Raw genomic sequence first — 21,871 nt, 5'->3', positions numbered from 1 at the left:
AATATTTAATAATATATATTATGTATAAACAATATCTATGCAACAAAATCGAAATAGATCCATATTCAAATATTGATATTGAATATTCGCTTAAATATATGCGTTTATTATATTTATAATGTTAATTTTTGTCGCAACTTTCGCATTTTTGGGGAATTTTTTTATTTATTTATAATAATATGTTAATCAATTAGCTAACACGATATCATCGTCGTCAATGGTAGTAATTATAAGCCCTAACTAGCGTGTGGAATTGTGTGAAACTACAAAATTCTTTCATAATTTTAAAATAAAATTTAAAATACTAACTACATAGGTCACCATTAACCATTTACCGTTCACTATCTACACTTTTCTTACCCATCAGTTCTGGCCTTCACTATTGAGGCTTTTCTATCTATTAAAACAGTCGCTTTTATTTTAACAACATATTTAAATAGGTCACTTTGGTTTTCGATATAAAAAAAAGATTTAAAACTATAAATAAAGTTGCACTTAATTTTTTAAATAAGAAAATATACATATATGTAATTTATATACTTGAGATATAAACATAATATAGAAATTTATTAAATAAAAGAATTTGTTCCCTTAAAATATATGTAGTTATGTGAATAAAGGAAATTTCTATAACAAGTAACTTCAATTTAAAATTAAAAATCGAAACATTGCAAGCAAAATGAAGTGCTATCTTTTTTATCTTTAAATACTATATTAATATAATATATATATAGTATATAGCATACATATAAAATTAATATTTTTATTTGAATCAAGAGTTTTATAAATTTAGGTTGACTTAATCGGAACTAAAAAATAATTCTGGAATGACTTTAAATATTTGCTAATGAATCATAGTCTTAAAGAGTAAATAGCGTATATCAAAAAGCACCCGTGAACGTAGACAAGTCTAGCAAGAGTCGAACACCATCATATTTGATATATAGCCGTCAAATATCCATACGTATCATTATAAGGTACAAAATTTTTGACATTTCACACAATTCCCAAATGCAAAGCTTAGCGTAAAACAAATAATGTCACATTCAACGTTTATTCATATACAATACAATAATAATATAAATATGAATCAGCAATGATAAACATGAATACTTATTCTTTACTTTGTCATAATATTAATAATAATAATAAAAGTAGCAATAAAAACATTGGTACATTTCATTAATCAACAGACATACCTATTTTATTATATTATCAATATTCATTTAACCACACAAAAAGCCTAGCATCTCTCGGTACGTGTACATTTTATTTATTTATTTATTCCTTAATTCTTTTGATACAAATGCTTACATTGTTAACGTATTATATACCAAAGCTACCAGTATGAAAATTTTTCATCATATCAGCTAGCATTTCCATTTTAAAGCCCTAATTTTAGTAAAAGTTTAAATAAAACGGTAGTGTTGTAAAGCGAGTTTCTGTATTCATTACACATTCTTTTAAGCTAGTTTTTTTTTATTAAAATTTTAGACTTTAGAATAAAAATTACTTAAATTATATTTTTTTAGACTACATGAGCTTTTTAATAGAAGGATCAAAAAAGGCCAGAGAGCTTTTTTGGTCTCATTTATCCTATTTAGGAAAAATGGTGTAATCTGTATTTTGATGAATGTTCTAAAATTGCTCAAGTATTCATCAAGTGTTTTCAAATTATTTTTATTTTAAATTTTAAATCATAGAAGTTTTCCACTCATTGTTTCTTTCAGAAACAAATTTGATGTTATTTTTCAACTCAATAATTCTCAAGATGAATTCTTCATTCAATTTTAATTCGGGCATATTAAAATACTTCTTGTATTTATTTAGGTTTATGAGATAATTTAAATAGTCGACATCTTGTAATACAAAGCCATTTTGGTATGTATGTGTGTAGATGTGTTGTTCCTGCTGTTGATGTTAGAAGGGGCGCTATAGAATTGCATATCATATTACATATCAGTATTGATTTTCTGTTATCAATGCTTGATTTAAATTGGAAATATATCTTAAAAAGTAAATAATTGTGAAAAATGAAAATATTATATTCATCTTTTAAACTACAATTTATTTGCAATAATAGGGAAATAAAATTCAAAAAATAGATTTTTAAAATTAAAATTAATTTGTGCTACGATTTTTGACATTTAGTCACATTTTTTTTAACTTTCATATTTGGTCACCAATTTTTTGTTTTCCAAATTCCACTTTTAATACATAATGATTATAACTTAATCATTGTCAGTTATTATTATTTTTACATGTTTTTAATGATACGCTGATGTGTCATGTTTTCAATAGGAGCATATTGAAAATCTGATAACGCAATTTTGAATTATATTTCTGCTAAAAATTTTCACTCACTATAATAAATTACGGTAAATGTTGAAAAATGCCTTTAGAGAGTTTAAAATTTCATCAGAACATTTACCGTACACCGAATCGAACAGTTTAACATTTCCTGTTATAATAAGCAATAATGTATGGTCATATGATTTTTTGTAATAAATATTTGGCAAGTTTGGTGTCCTGCTTAAAAGTAAAATATAAATCAAAAACGATTTCAAAACATTCAAGTTACTATACATTCACAACAGTCATAAATTTAATAATCAATACTTAAGAAATTAAATTTTCATAGCGCACAACAAGTTATGAAACATATTTAATTTACACATACAATAACATATTTTTTATGTTTGTGATTTATTAAGCAGCTAAGTTTTTTTTATACATTTTCATTATCTTTGTCGTCATCTTTTGGCTTGTGTTGTTCCAAAACAATCGGTTTTGTGATGCCAGTTAGTGATCTAAAAAGAGTAACGGTTTTTTCATTAAGAATTTTGAATAATTGGATTATATCGCCACTTATTAAATTGGAAAGTCAGACTATAAATCCCAACTGAGTATCAAGATATGTATGTATTATATATTATAATTACATAAAGTTGTCTCACTTTCTCTGTGCTGGTACTGGTGGAATATCAGTGACTCCAGAACTTGATTCTGAAGAAATTTTGTCACCTAAAATAAATATGTACACTTTTGAGTGCCTATGTTCTTTATTTATAATTTGGAACACTTTATATAAGAGTATCTGAAAAAATATTTACCCTTAGTAATTGGTGTGTCGCCTATGAAAAATGTTGCTCCTCCTTTGCCTGAACTGCTTTCTTCAGACGAATGTCTACCTTCAAACATAATAGTTCTTTCTCTAGCTTGGGGCTTCCCATAGTCCTGTAACATTCATTGTATAAATTCATTGTTTGTTCACTTTTTTAATTAATTAAAAAAAAAAAAAAAATATATATATATACATATATATGTATATATATATATATATATATATATATATATATATATATATATATATATATATATATATATATATATATATATATATATATATTGATTTGCATACAGCATGTTTATCGCTGTCAGAATCTGGCTCTTGTATTTCGTATTCTTCAATATGGTCACTGCCTGAGTGATCCATTGTAAAACAATCTTCAGTGCTTAATCCTAAAGCTCGATTTCCTTTTTCAAATAATGCTGTCACTGGTTCTAAAGTATCCAAGGAAGACACCATAGTGTGCGAACCTGTAAATGATATGCATATTTACATATTTAATTAGGCAATTGAAACTCCAAAAAAGAGTGAACGTAATTTTAAATTTGCATACCGGCACTGGTTAAGCTACCAGTCATAGGAGTGTCTACTTCATAATTATATGTTGCTCTTGTGGCATTGGAGCTGGTTTGTTCCAAACTGTCCGTACTGCCGAGCATCAAGTCTTCCCTAGCTCTTTACAACGAATGAAAATATATTTTTATTTAAGTATATTTGAATGTATGGTAATAATTAAATATATAATAAAATTTGTAAGTTCCTACGTTAGTTAAAATTTATTATTAGCACAAAACGTGGGAAAAAATGTTTAAAAGCTTTTCAAATGTTCCATATTTAAATATCTTTCACAAAAATATGTTCATCATTTTGAATAATATATTAAAAATAATGCGTAGTCACATATTTGTTAAAGATATTTCCTTTTTTTAGTAATTATCTGATTTGCATTTAAATTTGAAACTATTGTATACTAAAATTTTAAAAATACATTTCGAATGTTACATAAATATAATTTTGTTTTCTTAAAATAATAAAATGTAACTATTTCAAATCAGTTAATTACTTATATACCAAATTATAGATTATAGTTAAAATACTAAAAATAGTATAGTTTATTATATATGTATGTTTGTATATTCATGTGAAAAACAATTATATATCATCTAGATATCAAATTAGATATCAAACAATTAGATATCAAATTTATACATATGAAATAAAATTGCAGTAATTCTGTGTGTTTATATTTTATGTTTTACAGTTTCTTTGAAATGTGTACAAAGATTCCTCATCGTCAAAATAGTATTAAAAAATGCAAGTCATTATTTATATTTCAAAAAATCTATAAAAGTTTTAATTGTGTTTTAGATATTCTTTTTATTAATAAAAAAATACTTAAGTTTATTATATATGTACATATGTATGTGTTAAGTCAGTATATATGAATGTATGTTTTATTTATTTTAGTTTCAATATGGAAAATGGAAGTGTGAAAAATCATAATTAATAGCTGCTACCCTTAAGCATTTTAAACTTAACTGCTGACTGGAGTTTGGAGAGAAAAAGAGGTGATTGCTTCTAAAAAAAAGAGTATGATAATTTCTAAAATGTTTTTTTTATATACTTAAATATTGTGATTGCTTACTCGCTAAAATTTACTATCACATACACGATCTAAACATTTATATAAACCACTTGACATTTTAGGATTTTTGGTTTTACCTGCTGGTACTGGTCAGCGTCACCTCGTTCTCCTCAACCCTGAGAACATTATCATATTCAAATTATATCTTTGTACTTGAATTATGACATTTAGACTCGTCATTACGTGGATTACGCAACATGAAATCGTTATGGTTTATGAGACTAAACTCCAATTAAGTGTTTTATTATATGGAAAGTGAGAAGTTTGAATATTTACCTACTAAAACTGCCTGACGAGCTCATGTCTTCGTCCAGCCCACTCCAAGAGCCGCTAGCCGGATCTGTAAAATGTTTAGAAGCAGTGCTAGAGAATGCTCCAGAACCTGATTTTCCCGACATTGGCGATATTTCCCTCATTGCACTGTCTGACATTTCCTTACTATTCAAGTCAAGATCTAATTGTCTCGGCGAAACGATAACTTTAGTGGTTACCGTTATACTTTCCAACCTCTCCATAGATCCAAGTTCACTACCGTGTTCAGAATCGCAAGGTTTTTCCATCATCGTCACTAAGCTTTCAGTGTCTGATTGTTGAGAAGTTATCGACGATGAGAACTCTGAACCGTAATCACCCATCGATGCCCCAGAACCAACTTCTAAACTCGGAAAACTTCCAGATCCATACTCTCCACTTTGATCTTCTTTCACGGCTCCCGGTATATCCATACCCTTGCCGGAAGATGTGATTATGCTTTCTGATACTTTTTTGCCATCAACGAATCTTTGTTGAATTACTTTAGTTGTTGTTATAACTCCTATCATACTAGCGTCTGCTTCTGTGAATGAGGAACCCAGATCTGTTTCACACTCTTTATCAATATCATCGGTTTTTGAAACACACGGCTCTTGGCCTTTGCATTCATACGTTGCTTTTTTGGTGCATACTGATTCCGTGCAAACTGGAACTGTTGCATCAGGCACGTAAAATGCTCCTTTATTGTCATAAATTTTCTTTTGACTGGTGACGTACGTGACAGTAGTTCCATCGTCAGCGATAGCCGTTGATGTTTTTATATCAGCGCCTTCTGCCATCTGTTGATCTATTAATTTCCTGATAGCTATAGCATCAGCCAAAGCTTTTTGTGAAGGACTTCCATATTTTTGTCCGGGACTTCCACTTTTTTGCCCTGGACTTCCACTTTTTTGTGATGGAGATCCACTCTTTTGAGATGGACTACCGCTTTTTTGACCTGGACTGCTTCCGCTTTTTTGGGGTGGACTGCTCTCTGAGCTTCCATGGCTGTATGAGCGTTTTTCCATATCCAGAAAACCGGCGCTGCTAAGTCGACCGTCTTGAGATAGGAGCAATGCTTCTTTTTGTTTCGCTTGTATTTCTATTTTCAGTGCCTCCAAGCAAGCTGATTCTAAACCTTCAAATTCTTTCAAACTAGACATTGATACATCGTCTCCTTGTGTATTTTTTCCACGGCTATACCTGCGAGGTAAAGATCCATTCAAAGAATCTTGCGATGAAGAAGAATGTTGATATGCTTCTAAAGAAAGAATCTGCTCCAAGTTTTCAAATTCTTGTAACGAACTAACCGATACATCGTCTTGCTCTCCCGAACGCATCATATACCTTCTACGTAACATTATATCTGATTCAGACAAGCTACCAAAGGAATTTTTTATGCTGCCATAACTTCCTATGGATTCCTTTTGGGATGTGAAACTTCCAATTCTGCTTGCATCAAAATCGGTCATTTCTTCTTCTTTAATATCTTCAAGAGGTCCTCTGTCGTATTCGTATCTTGCTGCTGCTAAATCGCCTTCAAATTGCATCTGTATCCATTTTTTACCTGCTTCTATTTCAGCATTCTCAGCAGCTCTTAACCGCCGTTGTTCTAATTCGTATTGACCAAGTTCTTCTTCTGACAAGGAACCTGATGTACTATATTCAGTTTCATTTGATTTTTTAGTTGTTTGAGATAAATAATTTTCTACTTCTTCGTCATGCTTTTTGACGAAGGTGGCTTTGCCAATACAGACACTTTTTCCCTCGGCATCAAATTCAGAAGCTTCTTTTGCGACTTCTTCAATCACGACAAAATCGTCAATTTCACTGGGTTTATCAATCATTTCAAACTCGTCGCTGGTCGGTGAATCTGGTTCTTTCTGTGTTTCATACAATGTACGTTCTTCGGTAGTGACAGAAATTTCCGATTTAGAATCTGTCAGTGCTCTGTCACTCTGGAATAATTCTTGGTCTTCAGATATTTCATACATGTCATCAAGAACATATTCTCTTCCGTTATCGGTTGATTCTGAGCTTTGGCTTGGATTTGAAATGGGCGTTTGAGGAGTCGACAAATGATCATCTTGAATTTTCAAACTAGAAGAAGAACTCTGCTTGCTGTCTATTGGATAAGGTTCCGGTGTTTTCTTTTCAGATGATGAACTACTTGAAACCGTTGTTCCTGAATGTGATTTAAGTACTTGGACTGATGCAATTTCTTCATATTCGGTAGTACCTTTTGGTATAATATCTGCCATTAATGAATCGTAGTCAACTTCTTGTTTCGGAGCTGTAGAAAAATGAACTGGCATTGGTTCAGCTTTAATTGTCACAACTTTCCTTTCAATCACTGTTTCTTCTTCGACTGGCTTCGGTTTTTTCTCGGGAGTTTTATAAACTATTGAAGAAGTTCGATATTCTACAGTTTTCTCGGATATTTCATACGACTTGGATGGTTCAGAAGTTTTACTAGAGCTCGTATTAGATATTTCTGTTGATTCTTTGATACGTCTAATTGTGCTAGGACCTGTCTCAATTTTGCTCATGCTAAATACTTGGGAATCTGATTCTGGTATTTCGGATTCCATTTCCAAATCAGCACTTTCTGAAAAGCTTTCAGATGGGAATTTTTCAGGCAAAAGCTCTTTAGGCTGAAAGCTCATTTCGTGCGATCTTTTCATTTTGCATATTACATCTGAAGATGCATCGATATGTACATTTATCTCGTCTTCCAATGAACCTTCTTCCGATTGACTCAAACCATCCAAGCTGGAAGTTTTTTTAACATTTTCATTTTCTAAATCTTCTTTATGCTTGACATCAGCAATAGATTCTTCCAATAGCTCTTCGATTACTATTGGTTTAATTTTATTTCGTTCGACTTCTAATTGATCGCCTAAATTTCCGCTCTCAATTAATTCTTCTTTTAATTCAGCTGCTGAAGGAACTAGAGTTTCTGATGCATCCGATATATCAATGCTTGCAACATGTCCAGAGCTTTCAGAATCTAAACTTTTAAGACTACCTCTTGAACTAAGCGTGCTAGCTGCTGTAACATAATCCTTAGAGGTTCTTTGAGATTTCGTTGACATATCTTGTGTAGTTAGAGCACTTTGGAACTCTGCCGTTCCAGTTAGTAATAATTCAACATCAGATGATAGTGGTCTACTGTGAGGACTTTCAGTATGCTCAAAACTTTGATAATGACTTTCTCCGGAACTTGACCACCCTTCTATATCAGAAGCTGATCTTCGATCAGAAACTATATGAGCAGATTTTAGATGTTTCTGAACAGGTCGTAACTTGATACTATCAGAGCTGTCTTTGGGTGATTCTTCTTTATCGGATGCCATTTCAGCTTCATTGTCGAGTAGTGAAATTGGGCCACTTTCTAACCCTGTCGATATGTCACTGATTTCGTGTTGAGTTAACATATATTTATCTTTTTCTTGTGCGGTATCTTTCTCTTCATCAGATGTAAAACAAGTATCGTCTTGCTTAGAAGATGAATCTGTTTCTTTTGTACTTGTGCTTATATCCTTTTCTCCAATTGAAAATTCTACGGTTCTACTGTGTATGGAATACTCCTCTCTTATATCTGGAAAATCTTTTTTCACTTCATGCGTTTCTTCTCCTGATTTAGAAGAAACAGAAGTCTGACTTTTGATTTCAGACGTAACTGTTCTAGAAACTGTCACTTCTTGTTCTTGTTTCGTAATAATATCCGGATGTTGTAAAGGCTCCTCATGTATTACTTCCGGCCTGTCCGGACTTATTAATTTAAACTCAAATTCGGATGGTGACTGTTTGTACTTTATACTGCCGTCACTCTTTTCATTGATAATTTCGCCGTGAGCAGCTTCTAAAGATTGCTTTACTTCGTCTATTGTCTTTTCAAGATCTGATAATTCTGCTAGTGGTTGAGGCCTGAGAGGTTCAACGTCAACTCGTTCATGTTCAAGTTTCGAAGCAAGAAACTCGGCAGACGAGAGGTCTGTATCATATCCACTACTGCAAATGTCTTCTAAGCTTTTTTCTTTTAATAACTTTTGCTCAATTCGCTTTTGATGTAAATCGGTTGTGAAAAAATCTGTATCTGTTGAGAAGTCCTCTTTTTCAGAATGTTGCATCGTTTCTGCGCTCATTGATTCCATAGATTTCTGTAAAGTTTCTGTATCTTGAGAATCGATTGATTTTATCATATATTCGGTTTCAATACTTTCTCTAGATTTTATCATCGAATCTTTGAATGAATCCAAAGCTTCACTTGGAGCTTCTGCACAAAAGGTTTCATCTGAACTTGTAACGCTAATACCACTCTGACTAATTCTAAGATCCAAATCGGACGCTAAAGTTGTGATTCCCAAATCACTTCCAGACGTCAATGATTTCGATTCCGATTGAGAAACAAAATCTATTTCAACTGATTTAGGCTCTTCGCAGAAAGATTTTGACTGCTGATGCAAATCAGATGCAACTTCGTCTAAAGATTCTTGTTGTTGCAGCGAAACTTCCCATACGTGTTCCTGAATGTGTTCCTCTGATTTATGAACAGGTGATATTTTCTTTTCTAGATTTATTTGCTCTTTCTTAGATTTACTTATATCTGATTTCTTATCATCGTCAGGAATTAAATCTAACTGTGGTATTCCAATGAAATCCGATTCGCCTATCATTTCTGATTCGGAATGAGTATCTTGACTGATTTCTTGACTCGATCCTTTCGACTTTTGAGAAGTTGATACTTTAATTTCTTTAATAAAATCGACTTCATAGACTTCTTCCTTCTTCAGTGATCTCGATCGGCTTTTTGGTGACATTTCTGATTTTTCATCGAATGAATCACGTTTTCCGGCAACTTCGCTCTTAAAACTAGTATCTTGAGAAATGTCCGAACTCATGTCATCGTGCTCTTTACTTTCTACGATGGATTCTTCTTTGCTAAAGCCCGTAGTTACGCTCACTACTTTCCCCGATTGTGTAATTTCTTCTGATATTAATTTTTCATCTTTTTCGACGATTCTCACAGCAGATTCTATATGGACATCTTGTTCTTGTGAAAATTCGGCGTCGACTTCTTCTGTCGGTTCGAGTTCAGTTCTTTCAGCAAAGTATTCCTTACCCCACTGTTCGTGAGATAGGTCTCTTTCGGAATACGATACTTCTGATTTTCTTGAAACTTCGTCTTTTATTGAAGTCATTTTTTCTTCTGATTTACTTTGTCTGCCAGAGTATAATCCCTGCTCTGAAAATTCTCTATGAGTTACAATAACAGCTGAATCATCGTCTCCTTTCTTTGCTTTTTGCACTTCTGAATCTCGCCGTTCAGCAGATGCTTTTTGGTCTCGTTCAACTGAAGATCTTTCAGTGCGAATTGTGTCACCAGATTTTTCGAAAGATTCTTTCTCTTTCAATTCATATTCTTCTCCGGATATTTCATGTTTAGTTTCAATTTTAGCTGAAATTATTGAGTCTTCATCTGATGACGATATTTTCTTTTTTTCTGAAAATACTTCTTTTCCCGATATTTGATGAGTCGTGGATTCTTTTTTGGTTATTATCATTGTGGCATCGTCATCTTTGTTAAAATCTTCGAACATCTTTTTTTTATCGTCAAATTCTTGTTTTAAATGTTCAAATTTAACGACAACGTCATCCTTGAAGTCTTTTTTAATATCTTCAAATTTTTTCCGGGTTTCCTCTTTGAAAGTAGCTTTTGCATCGTCAAAGCTAGACCTGAATGAATCGGCTCCTATCAATGTACTATCTAACCTTTCATCTACTTTGAATGTATCAGATTTTGTAGTAATCACTTCTGTTACAATTTTACTATCTTTACTTATGAGCTTCGTCGTGCTCTGTTCCAGAATAGAAGTTTGGTTTATGGTATCTGGGTGCATTGTGAGCGTATCAACATTAACAAATGCAATATCGCCGGAATGATGTCTTATTGGCGATTTTGGACTGCTCGATCTGCTGAGACCTTTGGTAGCTTCAGAAATGTGCCCTACAAAAAGAAAACGAAGGTATATTAGTTGAAATGGGTATAAATTAATTTTTGTTACAAAAAAACATAAAAGCAATAGGATTTTTTCATTTTGATTAAACTCACTTATTTTTTATAGAAATGAGTACATTTGCAATTAAAATAAAAACCTTTTTTCACTCAAGTTAGATTTTGTAAATTTAATCTCATTTTTTTGTAAACAAAATAACATCAATAGTGCCAGTCATGTGAGCAAATTGTGAACTTTAAAATTTAACGTGTGATGATTTTAAAATGGGTATTTATTTTTATTTTTTGTAAGATAATTATTTTGGAACAAACTTTAAAGGCCACAATTCTCTGTTGTATCTGGTACTGTATTTAAAACTATTTTACTAGCTTCAGTCACCCAAGTTCAAAACTATCGAACTATAATATAACAATAACTATGTAATAAAATAGACACAAACACGATTAAAAAGTAAAACACTCATGAATTCAACATGATAATGAAAATATGAGAAGAATGATTTTTCGATGAAATGATTCGTGATGACTGTTTTTGGAAGCTATTTATATTAAGATTTTTTGTTTTCAATATAGTAAATTCGAATATAAATTGAGAAAATATACAAATGGTGAAAAATTCGTATATTATATAATGCTTTGAAAAAAAATTGTTATTGTGAAATACATATTATGTATTTGTGCTATTCGAAGCGCGTGTTTTTTATATATATACAATAATTAAAATATAATATTTGAAGCTTTTCCAATTAATGTAAAAAGAGTGAATAATTAAATGTCATTAGTTATTTATTTTCTTTTGCCATGTGATAGAGATAGTAACTGATGGTTCTCCTTTATGTGCTCAATGCAGCATTAGCATTTGCTTCCAAAATAAATGAAACGTGATATGATGTATTGATGCATAGAATGGCCAACCAGGCAATAGGGTTAAGATAAACAATCCTTCTAGTAAAATTATAACATTTATATGTACAAAATAACAAGGGACAATAAGTTTTTTCGACAAACATCGGAATCAAGCAAATATCCATTGTATAAAATTAATTATGAGAAATACAAAAACACCACTTTTTGGCAGACGTTTCATATGTGTTTAATATTGCCTTGTGAGTTGGGTAATAGCAATTTATTTGTAAAGGTGGTATTTTTGTTAATAATCTCTTCATAAATACATAAAAATAAAAACAAATCGAAAATCAAGGCGATACAAAGGAATCGCGCAAATAATATTATATTGCAAGCAAGAAAATTCAATATTTAAATATGCAAAAAAGCATTATCAGTCTTTTTAAGAGGGAAAAGCTATTATAAGTCAATCGAAAATTGTAAAAATTTTCTTTATATTGTTGTCTTACTTACCACGTCACTGATACTCTTTATATCTCCGCGTAATCGCGAAAAAGAAAAGAGAAAATGGATATATCATATCGTATCTTTTGTATCTCAACAATTCAATCAACCAAATAATTTAAACCATAAATAGAAACATTTTAAGCATATTTAAATACTTAATTGAAGTTATATGAATCACTTTTCTTAGATATGAAAATATCTATTAATTTCGTGTATAGTCATTATTTTTATCTGTTGGGAAACATTCGATGAATAAACATATCAATGATAATAATCCATTTACATTGTGTTACAAAATCTAAACATTTTTTTAACGACGACTAAGTAAGAAATATTAATAAAAATGTTTGCGTTTTTATATCAAAATTTATGTGAATGGATTACTGAAGGTATGTATGTACATATATTGCAAAATATTATAGGTGTATTTATTAATTTACCACTCATTCTTAAAAATATTCTTAGAAATATTAAATAGACTGTAATTCTCTGCTTCAGCCATGCATGCTCTGTTGTCATTATATTACTGTCTTCTTTTATTTCTACACTATGATAAAAACTTTTTTGGATCAGCAGCAATTACTTTTTATTTTTACTATGTATTATTATTATAAATGTACAGTTTACGTATACATATTTTACTTATACTAAATTCATTAACATAAATATCAAGCAAATTATAAACAAATTCAGTAGGCAGTACATAATTCAAAAAGCTGTATAATTTTACTAGAAGATTGAATATATAATTGATACATGTTAATAAATCAATGGAGACTTGTATTTTAATTTTAATTTAGAATGAATTAATGGATCATCTGTGATATTTCAAGGAATGTAGAAAGGAAAAAAAGGAATAATTGAAAACGTAAAAGTGGTTTCATATTATAAAAATTAAATCCTTATATCCAAATCATACGTGAATATTGATCATCCCGAATAATAAATTATTTTTTAATTAAAATTTTAATATTGATTAAGTTTTATGCTGCCAAAACAAACCGTGAAAGCAAAAAATAAAATCAATAATATTTAACAATGAACTAATTTCTGAAAAGTCTGATAGTAAATGATTGCTATAATTGTTGATTAAGTTTTGATCGTACCACTGTGAAGCCTGTCCCCGTCCGATGAGACTATTTCTTTGATGAACCTGGCGTCTCTGGGTGACAGTTTAGAAGCCTGATCCAAAGTGTGTACATCAGGACCTGTGAGGATCGGAGACTACGAATCAGGAGCAATCATAAAAAGGTACAACACATAACACACAATAAAGCGGGAAGCGTGTCGGAATTACTTGTATTTCAATTACTTTACTAGAAGCACTCGGGATCAAATATTACTTGTGTGCATGTTGACTACACTTTTTGCTAAGCTTATTTTAAAATTGAAGTTCAACTTCGTACATTAGCTATTAAAGTTTTGTAAAAGGAGTTGCAAAAGGAGATTCATATATTACATATTGTATTTAAGTGGCTTACCCTTACGTTGCTGTCCCGTTAAATCAGCAGATGCACCCCGATTTATGAGATCAACTGGTGATGGGGGAGGTGTTTTTGAGAATTTCAAAGATAATTCTATAAAATTAAAATAGATAATTATTCCATAAATGCTAATTTTTAATTAAAACATTATAATTTTTCAATTTCACTATACCATGAGCGACGTGAGATGTGTCAATTCTAATCAACGATCCTCCTGGTTGGGATATTCCTTCTAATAAATCTGAACATCTTCTATCTGAACGATTCAAATCTTTAATTTCTGACACTATTTTTTCTCGATCATCCAAACCATCAGGGGACAGTTCTGGACTGGCTTCGTCATCCTTTGATTCAATTTGGATTTCCATTCGTTTTTTGTCTGCCATTTTAGAATCAATTTTTTCTGCTATCTGCTCTGTATAGTCCACAGTTGTATTTATAGAACTAACAATTTTCGATTCAGATAGAACTTCTTTGTGGGTTTTAGACGTTTCTTCATCATCATCATCTAAGAACATATCTCTCTCGGGCTTAAAATCAATTCCTACTGCAGCAGCTAATGTTGAACTTGAATCGGAGAGTAATTCTGTAATTGGATGTCCGTGTTTTATTTCTTCACCTTCATGTCTTAATTCTAACCCCACTGACGCTGCTAATGTAGTACTAGCATCACTGAGAAGTTCAACAACTGGGTGTTTTATAATTGTCTCTTTAGTACTTATTTTTTGTACAGAAAAATCTTTCTCGGCCTCCTTTTCATCTTGCTCAGATTTGACATCTACCCCAACAGATGCTGCTAGGGTTATGCTGGCATCACTGATTAATTCTGTAATTGAATGATCATGCTCAATCTTTTTTTGATGAACTCCTTCTGGTTTGATTTCAATACCTGCAGATGACACGATCGTTGAACTTATATCTGTTATTAATTCAGTCACATGATGTTGGTGTGTAGTGGAATCTTTGGAACTACTTGATTTCAATGTAGTAGTTTGCTGTATTGTACTCTCTTTAGTAGCATCAAAATCTTCTGATTTTACATCGATACCTGCAGATGAGGTTGTTGAACTTTTATCTGTAATTATTTCAGTCACGTGGTGTTCTTTATGTGTAGTGGAATCTTTAGAACTACTTGATTTCAAAGTAGTGGTAGTTTGCTGTATTAAATTTTCTTTAGTCGCGCCTAAATCTTCTGACTTTATATCAATACCTATCGACGCTGCAACAGCAGCACCTATTTCAGAAATAGATCTTGAAATGTAATCATCCTTTTCTGTTTCCTTTTCATCATCGGTAAGCGATTCACTTTTTATTGATTCATCTTTTGCTTCCGAACCTTCCAACTTTGATTTTATAATTTCTAAATCTTTTGTTAATATTTCAGTGGTTTGTGAAATGCTTTCAATTATTTCTGATTCTACAGCTTTTGTCACTTCTTCTACTGGGCCAGTTATAATTTTGTGGATAGTTGTTGTTGTGGTAGTTACAAGTATACCATCTGGCTTCGTTTCAGTTGTAACTTGTTGAGTACTTATTTCTGAATCATCGAACATACCCTAAAAATTATTTGTGTTTTTTTAACAAGTGCTATTTTTAGAGGATATAAAAATTAACTTGAAATCTACCTCTTTTTCAGCGAAGAAGTCATCAGCATCATCCAAAGAGTCCTGTTTTATTCTACTAGTATCAAAACTAGGTACAAAACCATTATCACCATCTGAGGTAGGTTCAATGATTTCCAACACCTTTGCTTGATCGAGTTCTAATAAATCGAAATTTAAAACATTATTAAATTTGTTTCATAATAAGTATTATCAAATATGTTCATAATTAACCTGATTCGGTATCCGTGCAAATTTTTTCTTCAACTTCATCTGGTGAAGATTGAACCGAATAATCTTTATCCACATCTTTTGCAATATCCATCGTTAGAGGTACATTCATTTCTTTACTATCAACTTTAACAACCGTAATATCGGTTGTTAGTGTAGAACTTGACTGTTGAAGAATTTCAGCTTGTCTGTAAATAAATTGAAACATTGATAATACTTCACATTATTTACGCGTTGTATTTTAAAACACGTAGTACATACTGAGTTTCCTGAATTCCAGGCAAACGAGGAGATTCATTCTCTTGGTCCATGCAAAATGGTTCAACATCATCCAATGAATCACCACGCACTGCGCGAAGCGCCTTGTCATATATTGGTTCTAATTGGCAAAGTAAAGTTTAATTCCAATTTAATTATTTGAATATAATTTTTGATAATCGATAAAATAAATACCCAATATTGCTTTAGCTCTATTTTCTAATTCTTGTTTGGTTTCTTTAGGAGGAGTGCTATCTTCAGATTCCTCAAATGTATAGTCTCTAGAGTCAGATATGCTTAGTGCATCTGAAGCACGTTTTCCAGCCAACAAGTCATATGATCCTTCGCCAGCACTACCCAAAGATGCCCTTTTCATTCCTGGTGATTGACTGAATGATTCTGGAAGACATTGAAAATCGATAACGTTGTTAAAATATTTTTAAAGTGAAATGTTTATATGTAATAGAGATTTCATTTTACTTAAAGTGTCCTCTAATTTTGGCAAAGTAGTCTCAGATTGATCTGCAAGTTCTTTTAATCCAGTGAAAACTTTATCTACTTTTCTTAAAGTTGGAGATTCTTTCGGAAGTCCTGGTGAAGTAGGACTTCCAAAATCATCATCCACAACTAAATCTGGACTTTTAGTATCAGTTCCTAGTAGTGTATCGGTGGAAATTTTGAGATCTTCTTTAATACTTTCACTTGAGCGTTTGTCGGTTACGGCATCTTCTGAAGAAATTTTATCAGAAGCTCCACCATCAGACCATTTCTTTTCAGAAATTTCTATTTCTCGACTGCTTTCTGAAGAGATTTTATCAGACAATTCCTCTTTGTCGAATGAAGATATTCGTTCATCTCCAAATTCATCAACAGCTTCTGTGACGAACATTTGAAATTCGGTAACTCTTTTGGGTATTTCTGGTGGAATTAATTTCTCTTCAGTATCTTTCAATTCCGCTGGTGTAAATTTGATGATAGAAATAGATTCATTTCTTGAGTGTCTCTTGGTAATGGACATTTTTTTGAACAGATTGTCTTGAGCAACGTCGCTTGTTTCTTCCACAATTGGTGGTGATATTATACCATCGTCTTCTATATCTTTAGAATCAGCCTTCATTTTGACAAATTCAAATTCTACTGGTTCAACTTGTTCGATTGGTTCATCATCTATTATAACACTAGAGTCTACATTTTCATCAAAACCTTCTTCAATTTCTGATGATATTTTACTCATTTTATACGGTGCATCTTTTCCAGATTGATCTGATTTATCTGATTTGAGCGAATCGGCTTCAGATGGTCTCCTGGATTCATTGTCAGTTCCATATTGCTCAGACTCTTCCAATGAATCTGAATAAATTCTTTTTGAAAAGAAGCAATCGTGCACAGAAGAATCATCCTCCGGTACCGTTTCAATGAATTGCCTAGCTTTAGCACTCATCGCTGGTTCTTCGGGAATATTCTAAAATACATACCAAAAATTATCATACCAAAAATTTTAGGATTTTTTAAGTTCAATTATCATTTTGTACTAGTATTTAACCTTTTCAATTTTTTTAGATTTTTCTTGCAGTTCAGTTGAACTAAATTTATATTCACTTTCTAAAAATTTCATTGTGTCATTTCTAATAGACGAAGTTGTCATTTTAATAGAGGTAAGGTCAGGTCCTGGAAATAGTGGTGCTCCTATTTGAGTCTCTTCCATGTCTGAAAACTGTGAAGCTTCATCCAATGAATCGCTTCTTGTTGGGCGAGTATCCTTTGAGTATACCTTAAAAATTATCATATTTCTATTGTAATTGAAATATTTATAAATAACTTACATATTTGATGATGAAATAGGCGTACCTTTGAATCTGATTGAGAAGTATAACTCATATCTCTTTCTGTGCTTTGTACCGAATCAGCTAAGGAATCTGTCCTGTCCACAGTGGCTTGTGAATAAGGCAAAGGTGATTCTTGCGATAAATGCTTTGGAGATCTTGAACTTTCGATTTGTGGTCCCTCAGAAGCTGATCTCTTTGAAAAATCTGATCCCATTGAATCGGAACGTGCGTGAGTTTCTATTGATGTTATCTTTGTTTCGTTTACTGTTTGTTTCGTATCGATCTAAAATAATATATTTACACATTGAAAATATATGTACCTATATAATCCAGTAAACTAGCTACGTATATGGTAATATAATTTTTTATCTTACCGATTTAGTTACATTATCATCCAATAACTGGTCTTTGATTTGCGATTCGCTTTCATCATCTGTTGGTTGGATTTGTGCATCTTCGTCCGATGATATTTGCAGTGAATCTTCTAATGAATCTACTCTCAATGTATCAACATCAGTCTCTTTTATTAGCTTCATTGCCTCATGTTCAATGGAATGAATTTCTCCTTCCAAAAATTTGGTGGCAGATTCACGTTCAATATGTATTGTTAATGGAGATTTAGGACCCAAATCTGAAGAACTGATTTCTTTGGTCATTTTTTCGAGCTTTAAAGGTGCTACACCGATTTGTCCTTCTAATAACCCGATTTGCTGTTTTACAGTAACAATCTGAGATTCTGTTTCTGTTTCGGAGTCAGTTGATTTCTTTAAAAATTCGTTATCTTCCTCTGAAGAAAATTGCACTATGGTTGAATCTGTCCTAGCTGCTTTGGTAAATGTTTTTGGAACATGCTGAGTTCCTTTGAAGTATGTTTCTGTATATTTTTCGCTAGTATGATCAGCTGCTGCTCGGAAAGTCTCTTCGACTTTCATCATCTCAGTTGCAAAATCTGAGACTAAATCAGGACTGCCCGGATCTGCAGGTTTTCCTTTTTCTTGTCTCTGTTCTTCAATTAATTTTTCACTCATAATACTATCATGCACTCTAATTTGATCTAATATAAATTCTTCAGTATATTCTGTGGTAGTTTTTTGCATTTCTTCATGTTTTTTCAGTGCTTCTTCGGTCAATTTCACTTTGTGCTCAAATTTTTCCGTTTCGGCTTTTGTTTTTTCAGAGAGCATTTTGCTTTCAAAACTACTTATTTTCTCTTTGAGAGGTGCTTCTGCGATATCTTTTTCCTTTACTGTAATAATCTCTTCGTTAGTTGTCACTGTTTTAGTTCTGTCTTCGATTGATGTAATCGTTTCTTTTCTGATTTCAGTCTTTGTAGTTGGAGATACTTCCTTGGTCACTATTTCTTCTTTGGTCTCAACAATTTTTTCTTCTTGTTTTTTCTGTGGGACTTTTACATCAGAAAAGTCTCCTGAAGAAAATCGTATCATTGATTCATTTCTGACATGTTTCTGCATAGGTCGTGGTCCCGCTTTTGGTAAAACTTTTTCCTTTGGAGGCTCCACGGGCAGAACTGGTTGTTTTATAAAATCATCTTCTTCTGAAGATTTTTTTGACAATTTAGGTAAAGATTCCTTTGATTCCTGTATATAAAAAGTAAAAGTTAAGGACATTAACCGAAAATATTAATTTATATATTTACATTTATGAAATATAAGTACCTGATGGACAACAGTTGACTGTTGTACATGGAATTTTTTAATTTCAGGGTTAATTTGCTTTTTAATTTCAATTATTTCTTCTTTTAATTCTCTCTTTTGTTTGGAAGCAGGAACTTTTCCTGAACTCAATTTTCTCGTTATTTGAATTTTGCGCTCAGCTACACTCTTCTTGATTCCTAAGTAGAAAATTTATTATATATGATTAATGTCTATGGTCATTGTTGAAATTATAAGTTATTTAAAGTTAAATACCTTCTTCTTCTTCACTCTCTTCTGATATCGAAAGAGATGGTTCTCTATCACTTCCTTCATCGACATAAGATTTTTCTTCTGGAGAGTACTTTGCTTCTTCTCTTTCACCTATTGAATCATCCATTGCTATGTCTTTCCTTTCTAAAAGATCTCTTGCGCGCCGTTCAGCTTCTTCTTCAAATGCTTTATTTATATCTTCTTGTTCAAGTAAAGCGTTATCCATTCTATCTTTTTCAAGTAGCTCTAAATCTGCATAAAATAATTACATGTATGTATTTATTATATTGTTGTACTATACAATGGAGTTGTACTATTCAATCAAATTGTGTTATACCTGATTCTGGACTCTTATATCCAATTATTTCTTCTGATGACTGTCTTTCTTGATAAATGTTTCTTTGAATTCTTCTTTCTGTATCAGCTATACTTTGTGGAACAAGAACATCTTCACGTCCAATTCGACATAAAGCTAACTCAAGCGAGTTGTCTAAAAGATAACATATATAAAAATTTCTGTTTTTGTAATAATTTCGTGATTGATTTCTGTTTATGATTATATTGTTTACCGTGTGCTTTTATTTCCCTTTGAGATCGCCATAGTTGTAGCATTAGAGTACCTTGTTGAGCTCCATTGAGACCACGTTCTTTAATGCTAGCCACTGTGGCTGAACTGACACCCAACTCGTAAGCCAGAGGCACCCAGTCCATTCCCAACAAATTACACATAGATGTGATCCTAAAATATATTAAAAATTTTATTTTGCATCAAATAAAAATAAATCATTTAAATAATTTCAATTGACATTAACCTAGCATCACTAAGTTTTTCAGGCCACTGATAGTCGTCTTCCTCTTCCGTTGCATGAACAATGCTCTCCACGGTTATCATTTCTTTAACGGATTGTTTGGCTAGAACTGGTAAGCTAGTGTCAGAGGGAATAACTTCTTCCGGCAATAATATATTTAGAACGCAAATCTGTAATAGAAAGCTCATATTTTCATTAATTGTTTTTATACAAAAATATATGATCAGTATTATTGAATAATTACAGGAGTTTGGGGAGGTTCTCCTTTAGGTCGTCGAGCCTCTCTCATAAATTGACACCGCGCCACTGCATCAGCATGAGCACCACGTACCATTGCAGCTAATTGGAGACGATTTTCACGGAGTGCCTTAAATTCAAGACGAGGTTGTTCACCAGATTTGGCAACTGGTGAGAAATTACCTCCAATCTCAAGGAATACTGGTTTTCCTTCATGTACCTAAAATTTCAATATATTATATGATATGTACATATGTACATATGTATATCTAACAATAGTCGGATGTATACAAACGAATTTAATAAAATTTTGACTCACTTCTACGTCTTTGCTCTTGGCTACTTGTGAGAACCGTTCCATTCTTTCGAGGGTTTTGTCTTCTCTGTCATCGGTAACACAGAATACTCTCAAATTTGCTTGCAATTGTTCAGTGCGTTTTGCATAAACAACGAATCTTGCCATGAAAGGAACATGTATTGCCTCCCTACAATTTTTTATGCATGTAATATTAATATGTACATACATTACGATCTCACTATAATTCGTAAATTTATAATTTTTTCACCTGTAAAGTTCCGTAGCCATTTTAGTTGCTTCGCTGACATTTCTGCAATCCATGAGCCAATACCTGGCCGACACAGTAGTTGTGAAAGATACACAATCGTTGACGAAAGTCAGAGGAGTACTATCCGTTACATCTTCCCAGTGTGCTCGATTCGTACCACCTGCAGATCATCATATATTACAAATATTCAATTACTAATTTGTTAAATTAATATTTTTATCTATAAAATATCATCAATTTAAAAAACAATGCATTCTTTTTTTTTCATTTTAAGTTTTTTTTATAATCATGAAAATAGAATTAATTAATCTAAAAGTCTAGTCTATTTTTCACATGACATCTATACAATATATAAATTATAATAATTGCAGTAAGTATTTCAAAATCATCAAAAAACAGTCAAATAATAAAATAAAATTAATGCATAATTATCAATCTACTAATTGCGAAATTTACTTATTCAATTTTTATACAATCAAGTATATAGTTGATGCAA

General features: G+C 31.8%; 1 protein-coding gene across 1 annotated transcript; it reads right to left on the bottom strand.

The window, feature by feature from the left end:
• Positions 1 to 1,694: 1,694 nt before the first annotated feature.
• Positions 1,695 to 19,989, bottom strand: LOC143912621 (uncharacterized). The gene is made up of 18 exons (XM_077431915.1): positions 19,767 to 19,989; positions 18,213 to 19,393; positions 17,861 to 18,121; positions 17,556 to 17,783; positions 16,493 to 17,474; positions 16,208 to 16,411; positions 16,016 to 16,133; positions 15,758 to 15,942; positions 15,548 to 15,684; positions 14,095 to 15,478; positions 13,920 to 14,015; positions 13,545 to 13,646; positions 5,052 to 11,076; positions 3,684 to 3,805; positions 3,422 to 3,600; positions 3,114 to 3,237; positions 2,958 to 3,024; positions 1,695 to 2,810 (listed from the first exon to the last, which is right to left on the bottom strand). Exons 1-18 carry the CDS (start codon positions 19,987 to 19,989, stop codon positions 2,729 to 2,731), a joined length of 11,700 nt encoding a protein of 3,899 aa, XP_077288041.1. The 3' UTR covers positions 1,695 to 2,728.
• Between the last annotated feature and the right edge of the window lie 1,882 nt (positions 19,990 to 21,871).

Source organism: Arctopsyche grandis, chromosome 6 (assembly GCF_051622035.1).
Source record: "Arctopsyche grandis isolate Sample6627 chromosome 6, ASM5162203v2, whole genome shotgun sequence".
NCBI classification, from domain to species: domain Eukaryota; kingdom Metazoa; phylum Arthropoda; class Insecta; order Trichoptera; family Hydropsychidae; genus Arctopsyche; species Arctopsyche grandis.
This window is presented reverse-complemented; position numbering and strand designations above follow the sequence as displayed.